Source organism: Stigmatopora argus, chromosome 20, assembly GCF_051989625.1.
Source record: "Stigmatopora argus isolate UIUO_Sarg chromosome 20, RoL_Sarg_1.0, whole genome shotgun sequence".
Taxonomy (NCBI): Eukaryota; Metazoa; Chordata; class Actinopteri; order Syngnathiformes; family Syngnathidae; genus Stigmatopora; species Stigmatopora argus.
The window spans coordinates 11,552,303-11,579,142 of NC_135406.1; the positions used below are offsets into that span (position 1 = coordinate 11,552,303).

Here is a 26,840-nt window from a genome sequence, read left to right on the forward strand (position 1 = left end):
GCCTTTTCTCATAAGCAAGTTTTACGAATACACACAAGAACCCACACTGGTGAAAAACCATTTTCGTGTTCAGTTTACGGTAAAGCCTTTTCTCAAAAGCAATGCTTAAAAACGCACACAATAACCCACACTGGTGAAAAACCATTTTCGTGTTCAGTTTGTGGTAAAAGATTTACAGAGAAGGGAACCTTAAAAAGGCACACAAGAACCCACACTGGTGAAAAACCATTTTCGTGTTCAGTTTGTGGTCAAAGATTCACACGGAAGGTATTCTTAACTATTCATGCAAGAACACACACAGGTTAAAAGCCATTCTCGTGTGCAGTTTGCGGTAAAGCCTTTTCTCAAAAGCAAGATTTCCAAAAACACAAGAATCCACGCTGGTCATTTTCGTGTTCAGTTTGTGGTAAAACATTTGCAGATAGGGGAACGATAAAAACCCACATAAGAACCCACACTGGTGAAAAAACAATTTCCTGCTCAGTTTGTGGTCGAACATTTTCCCAAAGGAGAAGGTTAAAAGAACACTTATGTGGCCACAGATTCGCTTCAACAGCCCAATTAAAAAGCTACACAATTCAAAAACCTTTTCCAGGTGCAGTTAATTTTCCAACATTTTCACAGAAAGGAACCTGAAAAGAAGACTTAACCCGCAGTGGCGAAAAGCCCTTTCTTTGCTCAATTTGTGGTTCAACACATTGGTTAAAAATACTTATTAATTCATAATACTAAGTTTGTTGCCAAGGATTTATTCATAAGACTTAAAAGAAACAAACGTGTGTGTGTATGTTATCTATTAATTGGCAAAAATGACGAGAATCCCTCGTGTCATTTTTTAATCATGTTGATAAAATTAGTCTGCTGTGAATTTGTCTCTTTGAAAAAGAGTAAAACAAGTCAAATGTTGTTTTATTTCATTTCTTCAGAATTTTCTATTAGCTTTGTAAACTACATTATTTTCCTCTTTTTAACTATAAGAACCGACTTTGGGTTTATTTTGGAGTAGTTCTTTTCGCTTTTTATATTTATCCGAACTGATTTGATTTGTATGTAAATAGACCTGGCAGTCGGTATATGAAGTCAAATATGTTTTTTTTTTTAAATTTTATTTTAATGTTGAACAAACAGATAATACTCAATATTCTTATGTATAATCATTAGTATGAAAAAAATATTGATGGCTTGAAACTTATCGTTGTGATTGTACATTGCTTTCACCTGTGGTTGCCTCCCCTGTGTGTCACCCACCTGTTTTCCATGTCTCGTTAACCCATGGCTTACTGCTTCCTGTGGCTTTTTGTTCATTTTAATGTTGGGGGGTGTAATTTTTGATTTTTGGCTTAGGGTTTTCAGTTAGCTTTTTGTGTTTTGAATTAAAACTCTATGTATACCGTAATTATTTTATTGACTCACTACGAGTGATGGGTTTGTGAGCATCACTTGTCGTTTCCATACAGTGACCCACTGCTTCGCAAAATACTGACACCTGGTGGACGTTAAAAATCACTGCAGGAAACTTTATACAAAAAGCCCAAGGGTGCATTGACGTGTATATATATATATATTTATATATATATATATATATATATATATATATATATATATATATATATATATATATATATATATATATATATATATATATATATATATATATATATATATATATATATATATATATATATATATATATATATATATAGCTATAGCTATCTATATATATATCAGTGGTGGGCCGTCAGGGCCTTCAAGGCCTTCTCTGCTGGCCTAAGAAATATCTGAATCATATTATATTTTGTCCATCAATACGTACTTATTATTCCAAATGGTCTGTTAGCTTCCTTACATTGCTTTTGCCCCTGGTTGCACTGCTTCCAAATGTGTGTTTTCGTATTGAAGCATTTAACCAATCACATTTCAGCCATTATTTGTTGCCAGATCAGATCTGCCTCAAAGCCTTCACAATCAGTTATGCGGGCTCTGCTGCATTAAACTAGACTGTTGCTTTTAACCAATCAGATTTCGAGTTGGCAACCCCACAATGCTTCTTAATACGCATTGGTATTTTGCTGGCTGGGATACGTCATTGCTTTCACCAACTATGATTGGCTAGTAGGCAGGCCACAGCTATAGTGAGGCAGCCAGAGATCGCAAACTCCACCCACCATGGCCGACAGAGGCAAAAACAAATGGATTCTGTTGCAGATTTGCTCAAAAAGCTATTTTCCAGAAAAAAATTGACATCATTAAGAAAGGGCGGTCAACTCCGAAGCTAGCAAGCCTGTTACAGCCGGGAAAATGGTGTTTGCGCCACTTTTAGTGCGCTAACTTATCTGCACAAGCAAATATATTGTTGTGTTGATTTAAAGCCCTTTTCAAAACGGACTATGCCGGAAATATGACAGGACAGGCTCGACTTTCATCATTAGCTTCGATGGCGATAGGAAAGAAGGAAGAAAGAAAGGAGGATGGATATTGTGTACAGTTAAAAAGAATTTTTGGTGAGTATAATATGGCTATATTCCTAAATAATATTTCAATTGTGGGCCTGGTTCTGATATCTGAAAACCTCCAGTGTTTGTATTTAATCACTGAATGCTGCTAGGATGTGGATTTTACCCCAGTTTAATTTTTGCTGTTTCGCGTATTGACGTCCATCGCTGTCTTTTCCCGAGGGAATCACCCCCTGGCCTGGTTGTAATGTCTCAAAAGCTCGAGTATTTATATTCAATCAATAAATGCTGCTAAGAAGTGGATTTTACCTAATTTTAGTGCATTTTTTGTCATTTCATGTATGGACGTAACGACGTTCATCGCTGTCTTTTTACCGGTGTGTGTGTGTGTGTGTGTGTGTGTGTGTGTGTGTGTGTGTGTCTATATGTATGTATGTACATGTGTGTGTATATGTGTGTATGTATCAGTGGCGGGCCGTCAGGGCCTTCAAGGCCTTCTCTGCTGGCCTAAGAAATATCTGAATCATATATTTTGTCCAATACTTATTATTCCAAATGGTCTGTTAGCTTCCTTTCATTGCTTTTCCCCCTGGTTAAACTGCTTCCAGATGTGTGTTTTCATATTGAAGCATTTAACCAATTACATTTCAGCCTTTATTTGTTGCCAGATCAGATCTGCCTCAAAGACTTCACAATCAGTTCTTGCGGGCTCTGCTGCATTAAACTAGACTGTTGCTTTTAACCAATCAGATTTCGAGTTGGCAACCCCACAATTATTTTTCATAGGTTTTAGCATTTTGCTGGCTGGGACATGTCATTGCTTTCACAAACTATGATTGGCTCGTAGGCGGGCCAAAGCAGCCAGAGATCGCAAACTCCACCCACATGGCCGACAGTGGCAAAAACAAATGAATTCTGTTGCAGATTTCTCTCACAAAGCTATTTTCCAGACGGACTTTTCCAGAAAAAAAATGGACATCATTAAGAAAGGGCGGTCAACTCCGAAGCTAGCAAGCCTGTTACAGCCAGGAATATGGTGTGTGCGGCACTTTCAGTGTGCTAACTTAGCTCCATAAGCAAATAGTATATTGTTGTTTTGATTTAAAGCCATTTTCAAAACGGACTATGCCAGAAATATGACAGGACAGGCTCGACTTTCATCATTAGTTTCGATGGCGATAGGAAAGAAGGAAGAAAGAAAGGAGGATGGATATTGTGTAAAAAGGATTTTTGGTGAGTAAAATATGGCCATATTCCTAAATAATATTTCAATTGTGGGCCAAGTTCTGATATCTGAAAAGCTCCAGTGTTTGTTTTTAAGCTCCAGTGTTTGTATTTAATCACAAAATGCTGCTAGGAAGTGGATTTTACCCCAGTTTAATTTTTGGCGTTTCACCATTGACGTCCATCGCTGTCTTTTCCCGGGAAAAATCACCCCCCTGGCCTGGTTGTAATATCTCAAAAGCTCCAGTATGTGTATTCAATCAATAAATGATGCTAGGAAGTGGATTTTACCTAATTTTAGTATTTTAGTGCATTTTTTGTCATTTCACGTATATGGACGTACCGGCGTTCATCGCTGTCTTTTTACCGGGGAAATGATATTCCGGGCCCGGTTCTGATGTCTAAAAAGCTCCAGTATTTGTATTTAATCAATAAATGCTGTTTTCGGCTGGATTTTACCCCATTTTCAGGCAATGTTTGCCCGTACACCATTGACGTTCATCGCTGTCTTTTCCCGGGAAAATCACCCCCTGGCCTGGTTTTAATGTCTGAAAAGCTCCAGTATTTGTATTTAATCATGAAATGCTGCTAGGAAGTGGATTTTACCCCATTTTTGTGCATTAATTTATTGATTATTTTTTATGTGTTGCAGCTGTAGCTGCAGTAGAGGTTTTATAGCCATAAAATAGTTTTTGAGGGTTGGATTGATACGTTGAAGGCGCTACCAGAAAATGCACCGCCCGCCACTGGTATGTATGTATATGTATGTATGTGTATGTATGTGTATTGGATTGGATAACTTTATTCATCCTGTATTCGGGAAATTTTATTGTGACAGTAGCAAGAAAAGGCATAGTTATAAGTTAGACAGTACAGTCGCAAAGGCCACACAACAACAAAGCAAAAGTACAAAGCAAATCAAAGTAAATGGAAACTGGAAAATGGATACAAAAACTGGAACCACACACAGGAAGTCTTCCACAAGATGGGGAACTTCTGCAGACTGTGACCGAGGTAGAGAATATGATGATTCCCTTCCCAGATTCATAGATGAGACAGCAGTTGCGTCAATCAACCCCAGACCAAAAGAAGAGGTAAGGAAAGCACAACAATCTGACCTGTTCATACACTCCTATGTTGAACTATAAACTGTCAGGTTGTAAGCCATCAGCTAAGGAATTGAAGTCGCTCAGCCCAAAGAAAAAAAAATTGCTCAGGCAGTGGGACAAACTGATAAGACAGTGACGGTGTTCTGTACAGAACCACCACAACCCGTAAACAGTTAGTCCCACCAGAACTATATCGAGGTACAGTAATGAAAGAGTTGCATAATAACATGGGGTAGCAGGGTGTCGACCGCACAGTATCCCTTGTGCGTGATTGTTTCTTATATATATGCAGTCTGATATTGAACATTATGTAACTAAAACCTGCCCTTGTCTAAAACTTAAAAAAACATGCCACGAACAGAGAGCGCCATTGACAAATATTGTGGAACCACAGCCTTTTGAGCTGGTCTGTATTGACTTTCTTCATCTTGATCGATGCAAAAGCAGGTAACGAATATATCCTCGTCAAAGTCGATCCCTTCACACCAGGGGTGTCAAACCGATCCTCAAAGGGCCGCAGTCAATGTTCCCTCTAATTTTTCGTTGGTCTGAGCAGAAAGTCAACCTCCCTGAGCGCACTGAGTACCAGTGTGAGCGACATCATCGGTACTCGGATGATTCGCCTAAAGACGTTTCGCCGACGGACGTTTGACAGACGGGCAGGTCGCCGAATGGACGTTCCGCCGAACGTTCAATCGGCCGAACGGAGGTTTCGCCGAAACGGGATTTGCGCGCTCGCCCCGCCCCCGGATCGTGTGTGTACAAGTTTTTCAACCTCGGCCCGCGGGCCATATACGGCCCGTTAGGATTTTTAATCCGGCCCGCCGCCGGTGTTGTCCAAATTATAGTAAAAATCAATGCTAGTATACCATCAATGGCAGCCCGGGAATAAGCACTCTTGGGCGGGCATGGCAGTCCGGGAATAAGCACTCTTGGGCGGGCAGATGTAGCAGAACCGAGCCGTAAAATGACAGCAATCGGGTCAAATCCATCCTAAAACAGCGTTTAATGATTAAATACAAATACTGGAGCTCTTTGGACATTAGAACCGAGCCCAGGGAAGTGAATTCCTTGGTAAAATGTTGCGATGATGTCGCGATGGAGGCAAAAAAATGTCCATATACGTCCATTCCCCAAACGGCTCAAAATGCTCTCAAATTCGGTCAAATCCAGCTGAAAACACCGTTTAATGATTAAATACAAATACTAGTATTTGTATTTAATCATTAAACTTACAAATACTAGTATTTGTATTTAATCATTAAACGCTGTTTGAACGAACGTTCATTCGGCGACCTGTCCGTCTGTCAAACGTTCGTCGGCGAAACGTCTTTAGGCGAATCATCCGGTCACGACATCATCATTGCTCGCTATGGGCACACCAGTATCACACCTGCCACAAGCAGGTGCATGTCAATGTTCCCTCTAATTTTTCATGTAAAACATGTTGTAAAACACGAAAAACATAAGTGGACAGAGCCACTGCCACTGGCGCCATCATGGGGAAAGGGGTAAAAAAAAAAAAAAAATAAAAAATAAAAATCCGATTTTTTTTTTTTTACTGCGCAGAGAAGACGAGAGTAGTGCGCAATTGCGCACGCGCGCAGCTTAGAGGGAACATTGCCTATCAGTGTGACATGCTAAAGTGTTTATTTTATTAACGATCGCATGTTGGGGATGTGCAACTAGTTTGGATTGGATGTATATCGATATTCGATTATTGATGCCTTGATGCCCATACCACTAGTTTGGATTGGATTTATATCGGTATTCGATTATTGAGGCCTTGACGGGAGATATTCTTCATCTCATTAAAGTTGGATTGAGGAAGCAACAACGAAACACTATTGTGATTATTTCTCCCCGTGTTTCAAGCAAAAATGCAGGGTGCAACATACACAGTAATTAAGACACAGTCAATCACAAGTTTTCGAAGAGCGTTTTAAAGAAATTATATCAGAAAAATAGCAATTTCTCAAAGGTGTCTTAAACCCAAAAGGATTTTTTTTTCTTTTTTTTAAATTATTCCCTTAACCTATAGATGTAAATTATATTTCTTGATTTTCCAATTTTTAAAGAATATTTGCAATTTTTCCGTCCAATTTGTTCTTTCTTTTGACATTTTCCCTTACTAAGAAAACATATACATATATATACATACATATACATACACATACACATACACACACATACACACACATACACACATACACATACATACACATAGATACAAACACATACACACACACATACATACATACACATACATACCAAGATGGTATGTATGTGGATTCCAAGATGGCGCCGTTCACGCGGGAGCCAGTGGAAGTAGCTCTGTACACTCTTGTTTTTCGTTATTTACAGCCCTCCTATCTTTTTTTTAATTACATTTTAATATTTCTTAATACATTCCTTTTTACTTTACTTTGTACTTTATACTTTAATGTTTTTACAACTTTTCTTGTTCTGTTAGCCTGGCTTCTTTCGGCTACTTCTTATTTTGGAACCATTCAGCCATGCCTACGCTGTCACACACATGGGACTAGCTGTTACAATACGCAGCGGAAGGAGCAACACCTCGATGCCGCCGGCGATTCAGAGCTGGACAAAAGTGCCAGGAGAAGAGGCAACGCTTCTGACCAACTGTTCCATCGTGGGATAAGATGGAAGAGCTGTCGGCGCTTACTAGCAACAGAGTCGAGGGGCCCTACTCTGCTACTGTTGTCTTCAGCTCCAGACTACTGAGGAACTGTGCGGATAAGCTTGGAAGAGTGAATCTGCATATTCTCTACCTCGGTCACAGTCTGCAGAAGTTCCCCATCTTGTGGAAGACTTCCTGTGTGTGGTTCCAGTTTTTGTTTCCATTTTCCAGTTTCCATTTACTTTGATTTGCTTTGTTGTTGTGTGGCCTTTGCGACTGTACTGTCTAACTTATAACTATGCCTTTTCTTGCTACTGTCACAATGAAATTTCCCGAATACAGGATGAATAAAGTTATAAAGTTATCCAATACACATACATACATATACATACATACCAGTGGCGGGCGGTGCATTTTCTGGTAGCGCCTTCAACGTATCAATCCAACCCTCAAAAACTATTTTATGGCTATTAAACTGGAGCTTTTGAGACATTACAACCAGGCCAGGGGGGTGATTTTTTCCAGGAAAAGACACTGATGGACGTCAATGGTGAAACGGCAAAAATTAAACTGGGGTAAAATCCACTTCCTAGCAGCATTTTGTGATTAAATACAAACACTGGAGCTTAAATACAAACACTGGAGCTTTTCAGATATCAGAACTTGGCCCACAATTGAAATATTATTTAGGAATATAACCATATTTGTAATTTTACTCACCAAAAATCCTTTTTACACAATATCCATCCTCCTTTCTTTCTTCCTTCTTTCCTATCGACATCGAAGCTAATGATGAAAGTCGAGCCTGTCCTGTCATATTTCCGGCATAGTCCGTTTTGAAAATGCCATTAAATCAACACAACAATATACTATTTGCTTGTGGAGCTAAGTTAGCGCGCTGAAAGTGCCCCACTCACCATTTTCCCGGCTGTAACAGGCTTGCTAGCTTCGGAGCAATGTTCCCTCTAATTTTTCGTTGGTCTGAGCAGAAAGTCAACCTCCCTGAGCGCACTGAGTACCAGTGTGAGCGACATCATCGGTACTCGGATGATTCGCCTAAAGACGTTTCGCCGACGGACGTTTGACAGACGGGCAGGTCGCCGAATGAACGTTCGGCGGAACGTCCATTCGGCGACCTGTCCGTCTGTCAAACGTCCGTCGGCGAAACGTCTTTAGGCGAATCATCCGGTCACGACATCATCATTGCTCGCTATGGGCACACCAGTATCACACCTGCCACAAGCAGCTGCATGTCAATGTTCCCTCTAATTTTTCATGTAAAACATGCTGTAAAACACGAAAAACATAAGTGGACAGAGCTACTGCCACTGGCTGCCGCTTAAACGGCGCCATCATGGGGAAAGGGGTAAAAAAAAATATATATATTTTTTTTTTTTACTGCGCGCCATATGATTGCTGCTGCGCAGAGAAGACGAGAGTAGTGCGCAATTGCGCACGCGCGCAGCTTAGAGGGAACACTGCTTCGGAGTTGACCGCCCTTTCTTAATGATGTCCATTTTTTTCCTGAAAAAGTCCGTCTAGAAAATAGCTTTGTGAGTAAACAGAATCTATTTGTTTTTGCTTATGTCGGCCATAGTGGGTGGAGTTTGCGATCTCGGCTGCCTCGGTACTGCTTTGGCCCGCCTACTAGCCAATCATAGTTTGTGAAAGCAATGACATGTTCCAGCCAGCAAAATGCTAACGCCTATGAAAAATCATTGTGGGGTTGCCAACTCGAAATCTGATTGGTTAAAAGCAACAGTCTAGTTTAATGCAGCAGAGCCCGCAAGAACTGATTGTGCAGGCTTTGAGGCAGATCTGATCTGGCAACAAATATAGGCTGAAATGTGATTGGTTAAATGCTTCAATATGAAAACACACATCTGGAACCAGTGCAACCAGGGGAAAAAGCAATGAAAGAAAGCTAACAGACCATTTGGAATAATAAGTACGTATTGATGGACAAAATATAATATGATTCAGATATTTCTTAGGCCAGCAGAGAAGGCCTTGAAGGCCCTGACGGCCCGCCACTGCAATCAATGCAACCAAATAATAACGAAATCATTTAATTTATAAATGTCATTCGGGTATAAACTCTGTTAAAATATATAGCGACACAAGTCAAAGTTTTTGCCAGGTTTAACAGTATTAAAATGTAAATATATAAATGATACGAGTATCGGGATTAATGAATATGCCACTTAGTTCTACGTATTATCCTATTAATATTAAAACATTTTTTTCATATTTATAAGAAAAATATGTGAAGCCAAACAATATATATTAACAGGGGTTTGATACTCGTGGACATACATCATAGATCAATTAACAAATAGAAAGTTTGAATAAACCTTATGAATGATAATAACACTTTTTATTTCCGTTAAAAAAGAACACAACATATCGACAAAAAGCAGTGATTCCGACACAATGTGTCTCCCATTATTGATTTTCCCCAACAAATTTTCAAATATAAATTGAATATTATACATACGTGAAACATCTTATTTTGAACGGAAGGTTGCCATTACGGGAAACTGTCTTTCCCATCATGCACCCCTGACCGGAAATGCGAGGGCAAAAAAATAATAAAGATGGCCGAATAGGGAGCGCTTAGTCTGCGAATATTTGTCTTTTTGCCCGTCTAATTTGTCTTTTAATTTCAGTCACTTAACTGAACTGAAGTCTTGACAACGTTTCTAGCATTATTCACTTTACGGATTCAACATCAGTCATCCAATGAATAACTGCTTTTTAGTTTAGTATGTGTAAATAAATCATCAGGCCATGTTCATCCTACGAAATTGTCTCTTCATTCCCAAACTTCAATACGTGATGAGAAGCTCCCCGACATATCGTAACATGAATTGTCTACAGAGTTTCGACCATGTCATAAAAGATTGTTTATCCTCGTTGTTGAATGTTGACTTTTCACAGTCCGCATGGAATCAGTCGAAACTCCCAATTCGTCACGGTGGCATTGGTATCCGTTCCCTTGTTGACTTGTCCCTCCCTTCTTTTCTGTCATCATTCTATTCTACAGTTGAGTTAGTGCGACCTGTTTTGTCTTCATCTCAAATTGATCCTCATAAATCAATTGACATTGATGGTGCACTAAATGCCTGGAATGAATGTCATTCATCAACTCCAACACATCTCGGAGTTCAGAAAGAGTGGGATGAAATCAATTGCCTGAGGATGAAAGGCAATTTGATCGATTCCTCGAATCAGTGGGACCGCAGTCGAATATTATCAGCGTCGACGTTTCCCTCCGGAGCTTGGTTGAATGCTTTGCCAAGTGCGACTTTGGGCAATAAGCTCTCCCCCGATGAGCTTCGCATCTCGATTGCTCATCGTCTTGGTGTCAAAGTTTGTGACCCGATTCTGTGCAAATGTGGTCATTCAATAGATAGCCGAGCTCTCCACCCCTTATCCTGCCGTGTCCAAGCTGGTCGTTTCCCCCGTCACTCCAACATCAACGACATCGTTAAACGCGCACCGTGTCAAGCTGGAGTTCCTTCAATTCTCGAACCAAGTGGTCTAGTGCGTGCAGATGAGCGAAGGCCTGACGGCTTGTCAATCTTTCCATGGAAGATGGGAAAGTGTTTGACATGGGATGTGACAGTTGTTGACACCTTTTCTCAATCCTCAATTGCTTCATCTGCAATAAAAGCCTGCTCAGCTGCGAACAAGGCAGAGTCAATGAAGTCTGTCAAATATGCACCGCTTGTTGACAGATACTTGTTCCAGCCCATAGCCTACGAAACTTCAGGTGTATGTGGGGACTCCACTTTGAAGTTTCTGTTAGAGGTAGGTTCCCGGCTCGTGGCTGTTTCAAATGAGCCACGCGAATGTCAATGGCTGTTACAGCGCATCTCTCTAGCAGTGTGCCGCGGCAACGCATACAGTGTCCTCGACTGTGTGAAGAAGGTGTGAAGTTATGTGATATGTGTCATGTTTCATTTATTTTTATTTTTATTTTATTTATTTTATTTATGTTTTATTTGTTTATTGTTTTTTTTGTTTCATGAATAAAGTTTTAACTAATCAAAATAAAAATAAAAATAAAACATTAGTCATTTGAATAAGTCTCTCTCTCCACCTCCTCTCTCTCTGTCCCTCTCTCTCCCCTCCGCAAACTCCGTCTAATTTTAGTACAATTAAACACATTTTAGTACTAATAAACAACTAGTTATTTGTTACTTTGCTAATAGATGGCGAATTAGAACAAATAAAAATGTTTTTCTAATCCAATATCCTGTTTTTGGTGTTTTTTAAGAGGGTTGGAACGAATTAATTTGTTTATAGTTCATTTCTATGGAAAACTTTCATTTGAGTTACGAGTAAATTGACATACAAGCTCAGTCACGGAACGCATTAAGCTCATATCTCGAGGTACCACTGTAGGTGCAAATAACATGAGTAAATTAATAATTCAAAAAAAATTGTATCGTGTTAGCACCTAATTTCTATAATAGCTCCCATTATAAATATAAATATTTGAACTTTAAATCTGTATTTATTAAATAAAGTGGCAGGCCGTGCATTTCGCACCTAGGCCTTCAGCAGTGCTATGTCTGAATCAATCCAACCCTCAATAACTATTTCATGACTAGAAAAACCTTTACTGTCGCTACAGCTGTGACACAGAAAAATGCATCAATAATAACTTCATAAAATTGAAATATTTACGAATTTAGCCACATTTTCCTCACCAAAAATCATTTTTATTTGTACACAAAATCCATCCTCCTTTCTTTCCTCGAGAAGATTTCAATTACTCTCTCATACAGATTATTTGTGCGTTTCATATCAGTCAAGAAGTTCTTCTCTATCGCCATCAGAGCTAATGCTGAAAGTCGAGCCTGTCCTGTCGTATTTCTGGCATAAGTTTTTATTCGATTTAGGACTGAAAATGTCCGTTCGAAAGAAGCAGTGGATACGGGGATGGTCACTGCCAAACACACTAATGTGTAAAGCTGCCCCATGCTCTCACTCAGATTTTTCTGCTGAAGGAAGTCAAGGAGATCAGTGGGAGACTTTCCTGCAAAATCATCCATGGCATACATTACAGTCAGTTCTGTTCTTAGCCGAGGCAGATCGAAAAGTGCTCCGTGGCTCTGTGTTAAGCAAGAGAAGGCTGCATGTGGGAAAGTTAACTGGAATTCCCGAAACTTCTGCGGGTCAAGGAGGGAGACAAACACCAGTCTTTCGTGGTCTTGAAATCTGGTCTGCGTCTGGCAAATAATATTGTCCAGAACCCTGTCGTAGAGTTGGTGGTAGTGCGCCGAAGGATCTTGCACTTGACCTCTTCGCGCGCTCGGAGCGCCCGCACTGCGTTCAGTAGCCTCGTAGATTTCCCCGTATCGGCTCCTCTCGCGTTCAACTGTGTCACAAAACTCCTTTACTCTTGCAAGACAAAACTGTACATCCAGTTTGTTGTTCTGTAGTATTGAAAAAAGCACGAATGAATGTTCAAAAATGCCGTTAAATGTGTGAAGCAAAAAACAAAATTCAAAATCATCCAGACATGCTTTAAAATCATCAGCACACCGCACAGACTCCTCGTCGTACTCGTCATGATGCTCAAGCATGTGATGAAACAGTTCCTTTAGAGCAGGGGTCACCAAACTACGGCCCGCGGGCCGGATACGGCCCGCCGGCACATTTGGACCGCCCTCTGAACAATACCAGAGACGCTATCGGAATGTTTTTTTTTTTTTTTTATTTTTTTTGGGGGGGATGCGGCCCGCTGGCACATTTGGACCGGCCCTCTGAACAATACCAGAGACGCTATCAGATTTTTTTTCCTATTTGGCCTTGAAGACTGGGACATTTTAATCTTGTGTTTGGTTCATTGCACCCCTGCTGAGCCCACAAATCATCCCAGTGAAGCGGGGTTCGCATTGCTTCTTTGGTGACACGTGCGGGGAGAGTGTTTCCCTTTGATACATGCGGGCACGTCCACCGTTGCATGCACGAGCAGTGTTACCGAGACATCTGGACGATCGCAGGTGAGGGCGGAGCCCTGGGACCATCGCGGACTATTCAAGCATATTAAAACTGCAACCTGTTTGAGAACGGAATAATGGCGAAAAAGTTAGGTGAGAGAAAAATTGATTCAGAATGCAGGATATTTAACCTGGAGTGGACAAACGATTATTTTTTTGTTCAATGCAAAGAAAAGGCTGTTTGTCTCATTTGTCAAGAGACGGTGGCGGTATTCAAAGAATACAATCTTTGCCGACACTATGAATCCCGTCACAAAGACAAGTACGATAGATTGCAAGGCCAAATACGAGCAGACAAACTCTCAAAGCGAAAAAGTGGACTACTATCTCAGCAGAACCAGGCATCCGTTCGGGCCAGCTTTTGGGTTGCTAAATTGATAGCAAGCAGCGGTAAGCCTTTCACTGACGGAGAGTTTGTTAAGAAATGTATGGATACTGTCGCAGAGGAGGTGTGTCCCGAGAAGAAGGATGCATTTAATGCCGTAAGTCTGTCGGTGAGTACAATGACCAGACGCGTTGAAGAAATCGGGAGTAATGTATATGCCCAGCTGCAGCAGAAGACGAAATAATTTGACTTTTTTTCATTAGCACTGGATGAAAGCACGGACATGCAAGACACAGCGCAACTGCTCATTTTTATTCGTGGAGTTAGCGCAAACTTTGAGATTTGCGAGGATCTGGCAGCCCTCCAAAGTCTCAAAGGGACTACAACGGGAGAGGATATTTTTGACAAAGTGTGCCAAACCATGGAGAAGTTGGACCTGGACTGGTCAAAGCTAGCTAGCATCACGACTGACGGGGCTCCTAGCATGGTGGCCGAAACTCGCGGTCTAATAATGGGACGCATGAACCGGGAGTTGGAAAAAATGGGTCTCACCGCCCCGCTACGAGTCCACTGCCAAATTCACCACCAAGCACTGTGCTGCAAAATGTTGACGTGGGATTCTGTAATGACGGTTGTGGTGTCGTGCATAAACTTCAGAGCAAAGGGAGAAGATTGTGCATGGCACAACAGAAAGTTAATGTTCCATGGCTTTTTCTGTTACAAACTGACACCGGCCCCCCATCAGAGAAGGGAAAAGTTATGTGGCCCTCACAAGAAAAAGTTTGGGGACCCCTGTACAGTGTACACAATATTTAAGACACTGTCAATCAAAAGTTATCGGAGAAGCACATTTTAAGAAATTATATCAGAAAAATAGCAATTTCTCAAAGGTGTCTTAAACCCAAAAGGAAAAGTTTGTTTTTTCTTTTATTTACATTATTCGCTTAATCCGGACCAACCACTAGATTTAAATTATGTCTTGATTTTCCCATTTTTAACGAATATTTGCAATTTTTCCCTCCAATTTTGTTCTTTTGTGTTTTAGTTCAATAAGTATTTTGTAAAATGTAAAAATAACTATATAGAAATATTTTCAACAAATGATTATTCCCTTATTGAAAATAAAAGCTCAAATAAACATTGTTTTAGACCTATGAAAAATATTTAAGGCTTTATATCCAGTTCTTTAAATCCGATTTAATCTCTCTCTCTCGCTCTCTTGCTCTCTCCCGCTCCCTCCCTCCCACTCCCTCTCTAGCTCCCTCCCTCCCTCCCTCCCTCCCTCCCTCCCTCCCTCCAACCAATTTTTTAGAGATCTAAAACTATGTTTATTTTAGCTTTTTTTCTTACAGAGGGAAGATGTCTTTTAATCATTTAATTTCAAAAGGAAACGAAATATGTTTTTATGTTCAAAATTAAAGTGGAAAACAGAAAACATTTTTATATAGTTATTTTTACATTTTACTAAATACTCATTGAACTAAAACACAAAAAGAAAAAATAAGGATGAAAAAAATGCAAATATTCGTTAAAAATGGGAAAATCAAGAAATATAATTTACATGTAGTGGTTGGTCCAGATTGAGGGAATAATGTTAATAAAAGAAAAAACAAACTTTTCCTTTTGGGTTTAAGACACCTTTGAGAAATTGCAAATTTTCTCATATAATTTCTGCGCTTCTTCGATAACTTGTGATTGACAGTGTCTTAATTATTGTGTATAATGTCCACGAATACTGAAATTAAAATTAAACAAATTTTCTCCTGACCACAAGAGAGCGTTACCTAAATAAGAGACTGATTCCTGCGAGTTCAAACCGTTTCATTGAAGAACTACTTCTCCCGTGATGCCAATCGGCCAAACAGCAACAGCTCCATTATCAAGGACGATTTTTCTCTGCGCATGCGCGTTTTGCGAAGCCTCCTTTTGAGACGCAATCTTCAAGTTATTTATGTTTAATTTAATTTTCAATTTAATTAAAACCTGCGCAAACAATTATTGCTCAAACCACACGTCAGAACATTTGAAGATTAATTATTTCCTATTTCCGACTCTCTTACATTTGTAAATCGAAGGAAGTGACGCTACCACCGCGCATGCGCAGTTTTCGCCACCTAGCTTAACCTATGGGTCCCCGACGTGTCTAGCATAAGCTACTTTATGACCTTAAATATCAGCCAAAATCCTTTTCAAGACCTCGTTAAAGCTTTGCGGCCTACTTTAGCTCAGCCTGTTAGCATATATCAAAGGATCAACTCTTCAAGTCGTCGAAGAACTTTGAAGCTTTGCGCCCTCTTTAACTTAGCCTAGCTAGCAGCTATCAATGGCGTCTCCATCAGAATTTACGTGTGGGAAAAGAGCAGCAAAGTTCCACGAGGAAAACTCGACATTTTGCAAAATAATCCATGCAAAAGTTGTCCTTCACAGAATAGAAGGTGGGTCCATTTTTATATCTATATATTCCCTTCATCATTAAGGCTTAATGGTAATTGTAGAAGTGCTTTTTTGTGCGCTGCAATTGCATATTCAAGTACAGTAATCCCTCAGCATTTCACTACATCGCAGATTTTTCTGGGGAAAATGTTTATTTTTTAAATAAATTTTCAAGCGGAATTAACTCCCATGTCTTCCGCTTGCTACTAGGACTCAGCACTGGAATTTTTTTTTAAATTATAAATTCATAAAAATGTGAAAGTTAGCTGGGATAGGCTCCAGCGCCCCCCCCCCCGACTCTGATGAGGATAAAGCGGTTCAGAAAATGAGATGAGATTAAAGAATCCTTTGGGTTTAATAAAACAAAACATTTTTAAACATTGAAATGTGTAGGTGTGCTCTTAATTGTACTTTAATTTTGAAGGTGAACTCTGTTTTCCTCAAACTGTTGATTACAATGTGGGTCACCCGCAAGTGCTTTAATTATTACGTAAATAATTGAACATTTGCTGTGTCAGCCAGCATATTACAGGAATACATTGACATACGAGTGTCCCAATTTACGGGAAATTTGAGAAACGAGCTAAATTCCGAGCATTTTTTTTCCTTGAGATATGAGACAAATTGGAGATACGAGCTTATTGAGATGGTTCCGGGTGGTCAAATATGTGTGGGTGTGTATAGTCATTTGAGTTGATTTCAGTTAAATTTCAAGTTAATGTCATGTTACGAGCCTAGCCACCGCCGATATAAGTATAAGACTTTACATTCCCAGTCTAACCACCGCCGGTATAAGTATAAGACTTTACATTCCCAGTCTAACCTAAAGGACTTCTCGTTAGATAGACAGATTATGAAACATATCATTTATTTTTGTGTCTTTGCAGGTTTCAGAGAATATCTTGGTCCTGATGGGAAAAAGTCTGCTGGCCTTAAAAAGGAACTCGAGCTCCCCCAAATCAAAGGGGAGGAGCCAGAGTTCTCTCAACAACAAATGAGAGTCAAGCGACTTCCAATCAAGAAGAGGGAAGAGGACCTGGGCGTGACCAGCAGAGGGGCGGGGCCTGCACACACCTTAACCTTACCCCAAATTAAAGAGGAGGAGCCAGAGTTCCCTCAACAACAAATGAGAGACGAGCGACTTCCAATCAAGGAGGAAGATGATGTCACCTGGTCACTTGGTGAATTCCTGAAGAGAGAAGAGGATCTGGGCGTGACCAGCAGAGGGGCGGAGCCTGCACACACCTTAAAGTTACCCCAAATTAAAGAGGAGGAGCCAGAGTTCCCTCAACAGCAAATCAAAAAGGAGGAAGAAGATGTCACCGTGTCAACTGGTGAGCCTTTCAAGAGTGAAGATGATCTGGGCGTGGCCGGCAGAGGGGCGGAGACTCCGAACGGCAGCTCAGCAGAAGAGCAAGCAGACAATTTAATTGCTCCGTTATCAGAAAGTGAAGACTTGCTTTATGACAATGAAGGTCTTAAGGACGGCAAACTCTGGAAATGCTCTCAGTGTGGAAAAACCTTTAGGAAAAAGTCTACTTTGAAAGCACATATGAGGAGCCACACTGGGGAGAAACCCTTATCATGTACAGTTTGTGGTAAAACATTTACACACAAGGGAAACTTAATTAGTCATGCAAGAACACACACAGGTGACAAACCATTTTCGTGTACAGTTTGTGGTAAAAGATTTAAAGAGAAAGGAAGCTTAAAAAAACACACAAGAACCCACACTGGTGAAAAACCATTTTCGTGTTCAGTTTGTGGTCAAACATTCACACGGAAGGATCACTTAATTAGTCATGCAAGAACACACACAGGTGACAAACCATTTTCATGCTCAGTTTGCGGTAAAAGATTTACACAGAAAGGAAGCTTAAAAATACACACAAGAACCCACACTGGTGAAAAACTAGTTTCGTGTTCACTTTGTGATCAAACATTCACACGGAAGGATCACTTAATTAGTCATGCAAGAACACACACAGGTGACAAACCATTTTCATGCTCAGTTTGTGGTAAAAGATTTACAGAGAAGGGAACCTTAATTATTCATGCAAGAACACACACTGGTGAAAAACCATTTTCGTGTTCAGTTTGTGGTAAAACATTTACAGAAAGGGAAACGTTAAAAGCCCACATAAGAACCCACACTGGTGAAAAACCATTTTCGTGTTCAGTTTGTGGTAAACGATTTACAGAGAAGAGAACCTTAAAAAGGCACACAAGAACCCACACTGGTGAAAAACTATTTTCGTGTTCAGTTTGTGGTAAAAGATTTACAGAGAAGGGAACCTTAAAAAGGCACACAAGAACCCACACTGGTGAAAAACCATTTTCGTGTTCAGTTTGTGGTCAGAGATTTACACACCAGCAAAACTTAAAAAGGCACACGAGAACACACTCGGGTGAAAAACCATTTTCGTGTTCAGTTTGCGGTAAAGCCTTTTCTCGGAAGCCACATTTACAAAAACACACAAGAATCCACACTGGTGAAAAACCATTTTCGTGTTCACTTTGTGGTCAAACATTCACACAGAAGGGAAACTTAATAATTCATGCAAGAACACACACAGGTGACAAACCATTTTCATGCTCAGTTTGTGGTAAAAGATTTACAGAGAAGGGAACCTTAAAAACGCACACAAGAACCCACACTGGTGAAAAACCATTTTCGTGTTCAGTTTGTGGTCAAAGATTCACACGGAAGGTATTCTTAATTATTCATGCAAGAACACACACAGGTTAAAAGCCATTCTTGTGTGCAGTTTGTGGTAAAGCCTTTTCTCAAAAGCAAGATTTCCAAAAACACAAGAATCCACGCTGGTCATTTTCGTGTTCAGTTTGTGGTAAAACATTTGCAGATAAGGGAACGATAAAAACCCACATTAGAACCCACACTGGTGAAAAAACAATTTTCGTGTTCAGTTTGTGGTCAAACATTTTCCCAAAGGAGAAGCTTAAAAAAACACTTATTAACCCACACTGGAGAAAAATGTCTTCCTGCTCAGTCTGTGGCCACAGATTCGCTACTACAGCCCAATTAAAAAGCTACACAATTCAAAAACCTTTTCCAGGTGCAGTTAATTTTCCAACATTTTCTCAGAAAGGAACCTGAAAAGAAGACTTAACAACCCGCAGTGGCGAAAAGCCCTTTCTTTGCTCAATTTGTGGTTCAACACATTGGTTAAAAATACTTATTAATTCATAATACTAAGTTTGTTGCCAAGGATTTATTCATAAGACTTAAAAGAAACAAACGTGTGTGTGTATGTTATCTATTAATTGGCAAAAATGACGAGAATCCCCCGTCATTTTTGAATCATGTTGATATAATTTGTCTGCTGTGAATTTGTCTCTGTTTGAAAAAGAGAAAAACAAGTCAAATTTTGTTTTATTTCATTTAATCTTCAGAATTTTCTATTAGCTTTGTAAACTACATTCTTCACATACACACATACACACATACACACATACACACATACACACACACATACACACATACACACATACACACATACACACATACACACATACACACATACACACACACACACATACACACATACACACATACATACATAGATATACATACATATATACAGTGGTACCTCGACATACGATCTTAATCCGTTCCGGGACTGAGATCGTATGATGAGATTCTCGTAACTCCAGCGGACGTTTCCCATTGAAATGAATGGGAAACACATTAATTCGTTCCAACTCTCTGAAAAAACACCAAAAACAGGATATTGGATTGGAAAAAATGTTTTATTTCTTCTAATTCGCCATCTATTAACAAAGTAACACATAACTAGTAGTTTAATAGTAATAAAATGTGTTTAATCTAACTAAAATTGGGCAGATTTCGCCGACGGGAGACAGAGACGTTTGGGGGCGTGGGGGGGGGTTCGTTTTTTTCCCACGACAACGCACTCGTAAACGGAACAAACAAATTTAAATTAACTTGGATTAATATATACAGACACTCAAACATACGTTTAATATAACTTTACACAAAACTGAAATCTAATTTTGTTGTAATCTTTTGTTACCTTCGTTTTCCGGGTTGGCGGTTTGCCACGCCTCCACCCTCACGTTCGCTATCGATGGGCTGTTTGCTGTTGTACTACGTATTCCCTTCAAAATACAGACGCTCCCCTACTTACGAACGAGTTAGGTTCCGAGCGATTGTTCATAAGTTGAATTTGTAAGTTGATTCAGTGCTATATTTTGTATTACAATTTATGTTTAAGGCCTATATAAGTATATTGGTATAAGGTTTATATAAGTGCATTTGTATGTTTAAGGCTTGTATAAGTAACATGCATTGGTTTGTACTGAAAAAAACATTTAATAAAATGGAGAGAATATGTACAGTACTGTGTATATATATATATATATATATATATATATAGAGAGAGAGAGAGAGAGAGAGAGAGAGAGATTTATGTATTAGAAACTGTCCGAAAGAAGCGATCTAACGACGATTGCACAGTTTTCTTCTTTTTTCATCATAAATGATGCGGTAGCACTGTATGGCATCATTCCATTGATTTGCAAACTTTGTGCAACGTTCAATATTTGGGTCCTGCGGCTCGATCTTTCTGTTTATAAATGGTACTGATGTTCGAACGATTCAAGTTGTATATGTGCAACGCTCACCACTCTCACGGGCATCAAGCTTCGTTATTATTGTCACTCGTTTCAAATGAAATGGCTTGCCTCTTCCTTGCAACTCCCTCAATAGAAGCCTTTCGCTTTTTCCCAACCATATTCAATAATGGATGCACGAGATATTTAATGATACAAATGAAAAAGGTTCTTTGCGCACTGGAGATACGTTCACGCACTTCCGCATTGCAACGAAGAAGGTAGATGCCGGGTGAGCTGAGCCCTCACAGCGCCAGGTGTATTAGCGGCGGAAAGAAGCACTACTCGGAAAAAAATACAAAATCGAACTTACGAACATTTTTCGACATAAACGCAATTTGCAGACATGTTTGTATGTACCGTTGTTCGTAAGTCGTATGTTCGTAAGTAGGGGAGCGTCTGTATTCCGAAAATGATTCACACAAATGTCCTCACAATAGGATAACCCACGACCACTTGCCAACGAGAAATAGTCTTGTAGTACATTTTAGCAATCGCTCCGCTGCTCATAAAGACCGGCTCGCAACTCCCTCGTTGAAATGGCTCTGGTTGCAACCGCTTTGAACAGCGCCTATGAGAGAGAGAGAGTTGCGACCAGAAATATTACAAAGAGGGAATTGCGAGCCAGTGCCGCTGATGTTCTTAGGAGCAGCGAACGAGAAGTAATATAATACTCCTCGTATTAGATAATAAAAATAACAGGAAATGCAACAGCTGAGCTTACCCACGTATTGATTGTGGGTAATGAAGTTTCATTCTGAGAAAGAGTGCCATTGCCTATCGGCGTTGTGTGCACGAGTATACTTCATTACCCAGAAAGCCCTCTTTTTGCCCGCGCGTTGTGCGTTTCCTGGTCGATGCGTAGGACGAAAAACTCGTCTGAATTAATCGTTCAGTGCTCGTAGATATTGTTATACACGAAAGATATGCAAAAAAGCTTGGTCGCATCACAAAATTTTGATCGCATGACGGGCGAATTATTCGAGCGAAATTTCCGCCGTAAGACGAGAATTTTGTATGTCGAGCGGTCGTGTGACGAGGTACCACTGTGTGTGTGTGTGTGTGTGTGTATATATATATATATATATATATATATATATATATACACACACACACACACACACATATATATATATTTAAATCGGATTTAAATAACTGAATGACAAGCCTTGCATTTTACATTTTTTATAGATCTAAAACAATGTTTATTTGAGCTTTTTTTCTTAGTAAGGGAATATGTATTTTAATCATTTCTTTTTCATTTCAAATGGAAACCAAATATTTTTTTAAGTTCAAAATTAAAGTGGTAAACAGAAAATATTTTTATATAGTTATTTTTACATTTTACAAAATACTTATTGTACTAAAACACAAAAAGAAAAGAATTGATGGAAAAATTGCAAAAATTCATTAAAAATGAGAAAATCAAGACATATAATTTACATCTATAGGTTGATCCCGGTTAAGGGAATAATATAAATAAAAGAAAAAAACAAACTTTTCCTTTTGGGTTTCAAAACAGCTTTGAGAACTTGCTAATTTTCTAATATTATTTCTTTAAAATGCGCTTCTTTGATAACTTGTGATTTACAGAGTCTTAATTATTGTGTACAGCAGGGGTCACCAAACTACGGCCCGCCGGCACATTTGGACCGGCCCTCTGAACAATACCAGAGACGCTATCGGATTTTTTTCCTATTTGGCCTTGAAGACTGGGACGTTTTAATCTTGTGTTTGGTTCATTGCACCCCTGCTGAGCCCACAAATCATCCCAGTGAAGCGGGCCTTCGCATTGGTTCTTTGGTGACACGCGCGGGGAGAGTGTTTGCCTTTGATGCATGCGGGCACTTCCACCATTGCATGCATGAGCAGTGTTAGCGAGACATCTGGACGATCGCAGGTGAGGGCGGAGCCCTGGTACCATCGCTATTGCGATGCTATTCAAGCATATAAAAACTGTGCAACCTGAACCTGTTTGAGAACGGAATAATGGCGAAAAGGTTAGTTAAGAGAAAAATTGATTCAGAATGCAGGGTATTTAACCTGCAGTGGACAAACGATTATTTTTTTGTTCAATGCAAAGAAAAGGCTGTTTGTCTCATCTGTCAAGAGACGGTGGCAGTATTCAAAGAATACAATCTTCGCCGGCACTATGAATCCCGTCACAAAGACAAGTACGATAGCGTGCAAGGCCAAATACGAGCAGACAAACTCTCAAAGCGAAAAGTTGGACTATTATCTCAGCAGACTACATTTCTACGTCAAGCTCGGCTGAAGCAGGCATCCGTTCGGGCAAGCTTTCGGGTTGCTAAACTGATAGCAAGCAACGGTAAGCCTTTCACTGACGGAGAGTTTTTTAAGAAATGTATGGATATTGTCGTGGAGGAAGTGTGTCCCGAGAAGAAAGATGCATTTAATGCCGTAAGTCTGTCGGCGAGTACAATCACGAGACGCGTTGAAGAAATCGGGAGTAATGTATATGCCCAGCTGCAGCAGAAGACGAAATAATTTGACTTTTTTTCATTAGCACTGGATGAAAGCACGGACGTGCAAGACACAGCGCAACTGCTCATTTTTATTCGTGGAGTTAGCGCAAACTTTGAGATATGCGAGGATCTGGCAGCCCTCCAAAGTCTCAAAGGGACCACAACGGGAGAGGATATTTTTGACAAAGTGTGCCAAACCATGGAGAAGTTGGACCTGGACTGGTCAAAGCTGGCGAGCATCACGACTGACGGGGCTCCTAGCATGGTGGGCGAAACTCGCGGTTTAATAGGACGCATGAACCGTGAGTTGGAAAAAAGGGGTCTCACCGCCCCGCTACGAGTCCACTGCCTAATTCACCAGCAAGCACTGTGCTGCAAAATCTTGATGTGGGATTCTGTAATGAAGGTTGTGGTGTCGTGCATAAACTTCATCAGGGCAAAGGGAGAAGAGTGTGCATGGCACAACAGAAAGTTAATGTTCCATGGCTTTTTTTCTATGAAGAACCCAGAGAGAGTTATTTAGATATTATTTATTTCATAAATAGTGTTATTTATTTCCTGTTTTTTCTGTGAAGAACTCAGAGAGGGTTATTTAGTTATTATTTATTTTATTAATATTGTTATTATTTGTTTCCTGACTTTTTCTGTAAAGAACCTGGAAAGGGTTATTTGGTTATGTGTGGCTTTCTGGAAAACAATACATTTTTTAAGCTCCCCTACGATCGTCACACTTTTTCTGTTACAAACTGACACCGGCCCCCCATCAGAGAAGGGAAAAGTTATGTGGCCCTCACAGGAAAAAGTTTGGGGACCCCTGCTTTAATTACTCCAAATAAAATGTTGATCGGATAAATTACCTGCATTACAATGTCCAAAAACTTGGAAACTATACTGAACAGGGATTTGTGGCGATAAAGGAACAATTGGCAGCCACCAGTCTTATGGCGTTCCAGGATCGCATAGCAGTTGATATGCTGCTTGCGGAGCAAGGGGGCGTATGCAATGTTTGAAAATGTTGCACTCAACAACACGTCACCCGGTGGGTCCCTCACCCAGGCCATTAGTGGCCTGCAGACCCTCAACCGCAATATGAAGAAGCATTCTGGAGTCGGAGAATTCCGCCTTGAAAAGCTGGTGGCATGTCCTTTTGATTTGGCCCAATTTGTTGCATTTTCCGTAGCCCTTTTTGCTACGATTTTGACATTATGTGGGTGTTGTATTATTCCCTGCTTAAGATCTTTGATAAGCCGACTTATAACCACTGGGATTGCCCCTACAAATTCTAAATTGCATGAATTGTATCCCCTACTAATGAAGCGTGCTGACGACAGCAGTGAATTCCAGGAGCATGGTAATTCCGAGGATGAATTGGGCGAAAATGATCTTGTTTTCTGCTTTTCAGACCTGCCGAACGAGTAGAGCCTAACCGGGTAAAATTAAAACAGCCAACGGAGATATCCCTGTCTCTTTTTGGATTTGTCATAAAATGAATAACAAACATATAGTAAAAGGAGATCATGTGCAAATTTATAATATAGGGGGGAATGTTGGAATAATCATTATTATAAATGTGTTTGCAATGCTTACTTAGGAATAGAAAGCCTTATTATAAACATGCTTACTATATTAATCAATATATTTGCTTATTAGGAATAGTAATGCTGATCCTGAATGTGTAACAATATTAAACAATACATATATGTGTTGAACGCTGTGCTTTTATGTTAGAGTTATTGGCATTAATAAAAGCCATTTTAATGCATGTCTTGCTAAAGTAAGGACTGGTTCACATCAAGAGGACAGGGAATGGCCATGGGCATGGAGAGGTCTCACAACAATTGCTCTTGGGAACTGCGAACTGTTTTCGGCTTCGGAGGACTCACGACAGGTGCTCTTGGGAACTGAGGACTGTTTACGGCTTCGGAAGATGGTCTCACAACAAGCGCTCTTGGGAACCAAGGACTGTTTCGGGAAGATTCGACAGGACGTACAATTGTTTTGATAACTGTGCAAAATTGTTGTGAGACTCTACGAATGTTTAGACTTCTGTGGGGCATGGCGTTAAAACCTTATGAATAAATTAGCGAAACGGACTTCGAGTTGTTAGAATGATCTTGACCGGGGACGCGGATGGATGTATTCTCTCTTGCAAGAATTAAATGGAGATGTGACTACAGATGCCTTTATTATTGAAAGCTGAATACGGAAAAACCTAAGGATAAACCTACAATTGGATGAACCTAACAGTGCTCTTCCTTCAACAGTCGTTCACCATCACTGCAAAGATGGTGCTACAGTAGTCTAATACGTGCTAGTTGCCAAACATGAAGTAGTAGGTGGGTGGTATTTTGCTCAGCAGAATTAAAAAGAACCAGTTTGTGGATCATTGAAAAAATAAATCTTCTCTGATAATTCTGGATTATTTTTTCATCGTGAGTATATTGTTAAACTACATTAATGGAGGTACATTTGTGATTCTATTTGTGTCATTATTGTCTTATTCAATAAAAAAAATTGCTCAATCAAAATATTGCTGTGCATTCAAACAATTCATAACCTCACTATAATAAAAAAAACTTCAATTAAAGAAAAAAAATATTTGAATGCAAAATCATAGCTGAGATTAAAACAAATGCACTCAAGCACTATTTTTCACTGTTTAAAACTGATTTTTGATTGAGGTAAAGTTTTGTGTTTGGGCCATGTTTTGGGTGGGGCATTCGTGTCTTTATAATTTATCAAAAGTTTGCTTCAAAGAGAAATAACACATTTTTAAGTTAGACAGCACAGTATCCGTGCATCCACTATTGGCCATGATGAAAGTTTCTTTCAATACAAAAAGCATCCTATTGTGTCTTTATAACCTTATTCAGTGAGTTCAATATAAGTATTTGAACACCCAGCTATATTGCAAGTTCTCCCACTTAGAAATCATGGTGTTCTGACATTTTCATCGTAGGTGCAGGTCCACCTTAAAAAGAAAAATCCAGAAATCACACTTGAAAATTGTTTGAAATGTATCATTTTGATCTAGCGTGATCATCTGAATTGGTAGTTTATACATTTTCGCGAAAGCTATGTCAAACAGCAACCATCTGACATTCTGGTCAGCGAACTATAATGTCAGTGATGACTGTGGAATTGAAGAACTCCTTCAAATACAACCCACTTCTTTGTCAGAGCGGGAGCAGCACATGCTTAAACAAGCAAAAACCACAGCACCAGATTTGAATTTTTCCAGATATTTTCATCAAGATACATTTCCGGTAGGTGATTATGTTCAGAAAAAAAATATAAAGAGAACTTTTAACCCAGAGTCTGGAACCGTATTATCAATGAAAAAATCCACTACGAGCGCAGAAATCCAAAAATAGAACACCACTCGGGTTTCGATCAGGGGGGCCGTTCTTCCCAATCACTCCCTCGAGGTCTCACATCAGCATTGAAGTCCCCCAGCAGAACAAGGGAGTCCCCATAAGGAGCACTCTCCAGCACCCCCTCC

General features: G+C 39.8%; 2 protein-coding genes across 4 annotated transcripts in view; both read left to right on the forward strand.

Moving 5' to 3' along the window:
* The window catches only part of LOC144065567 (uncharacterized), a 16,788-nt gene extending 15,259 nt beyond the window's left edge, over positions 1-1,529 (forward strand). For both annotated transcript variants that reach the window (XM_077588540.1, XM_077588541.1), the window contains exon 2: positions 1-1,529. This exon is cut by the window's left edge and continues 1,265 nt beyond it. In XM_077588540.1, the coding sequence (XP_077444666.1) occupies positions 1-306 (306 nt within the window). In that variant the 3' untranslated portion in view covers positions 307-1,529.
* A 14,462-nt stretch (positions 1,530-15,991) lies between these two features.
* Positions 15,992-26,840, forward strand: part of LOC144065539 (uncharacterized) — a 63,686-nt gene continuing 52,837 nt past the window's right edge. The window contains exons 1-2 of one of the 2 annotated variants that reach the window (XM_077588489.1): positions 15,995-16,201; positions 17,087-25,512. In XM_077588489.1, coding sequence (XP_077444615.1) covers positions 16,090-16,201; positions 17,087-18,948 — 1,974 coding nt within the window. In that variant the 5' untranslated portion in view covers positions 15,995-16,089 and the 3' untranslated portion in view covers positions 18,949-25,512. Of the gene's footprint in view, positions 16,202-17,086; positions 25,513-26,840 lie in introns of those variants that run through there. The other variant, XM_077588491.1, reaches the window with a different exon arrangement.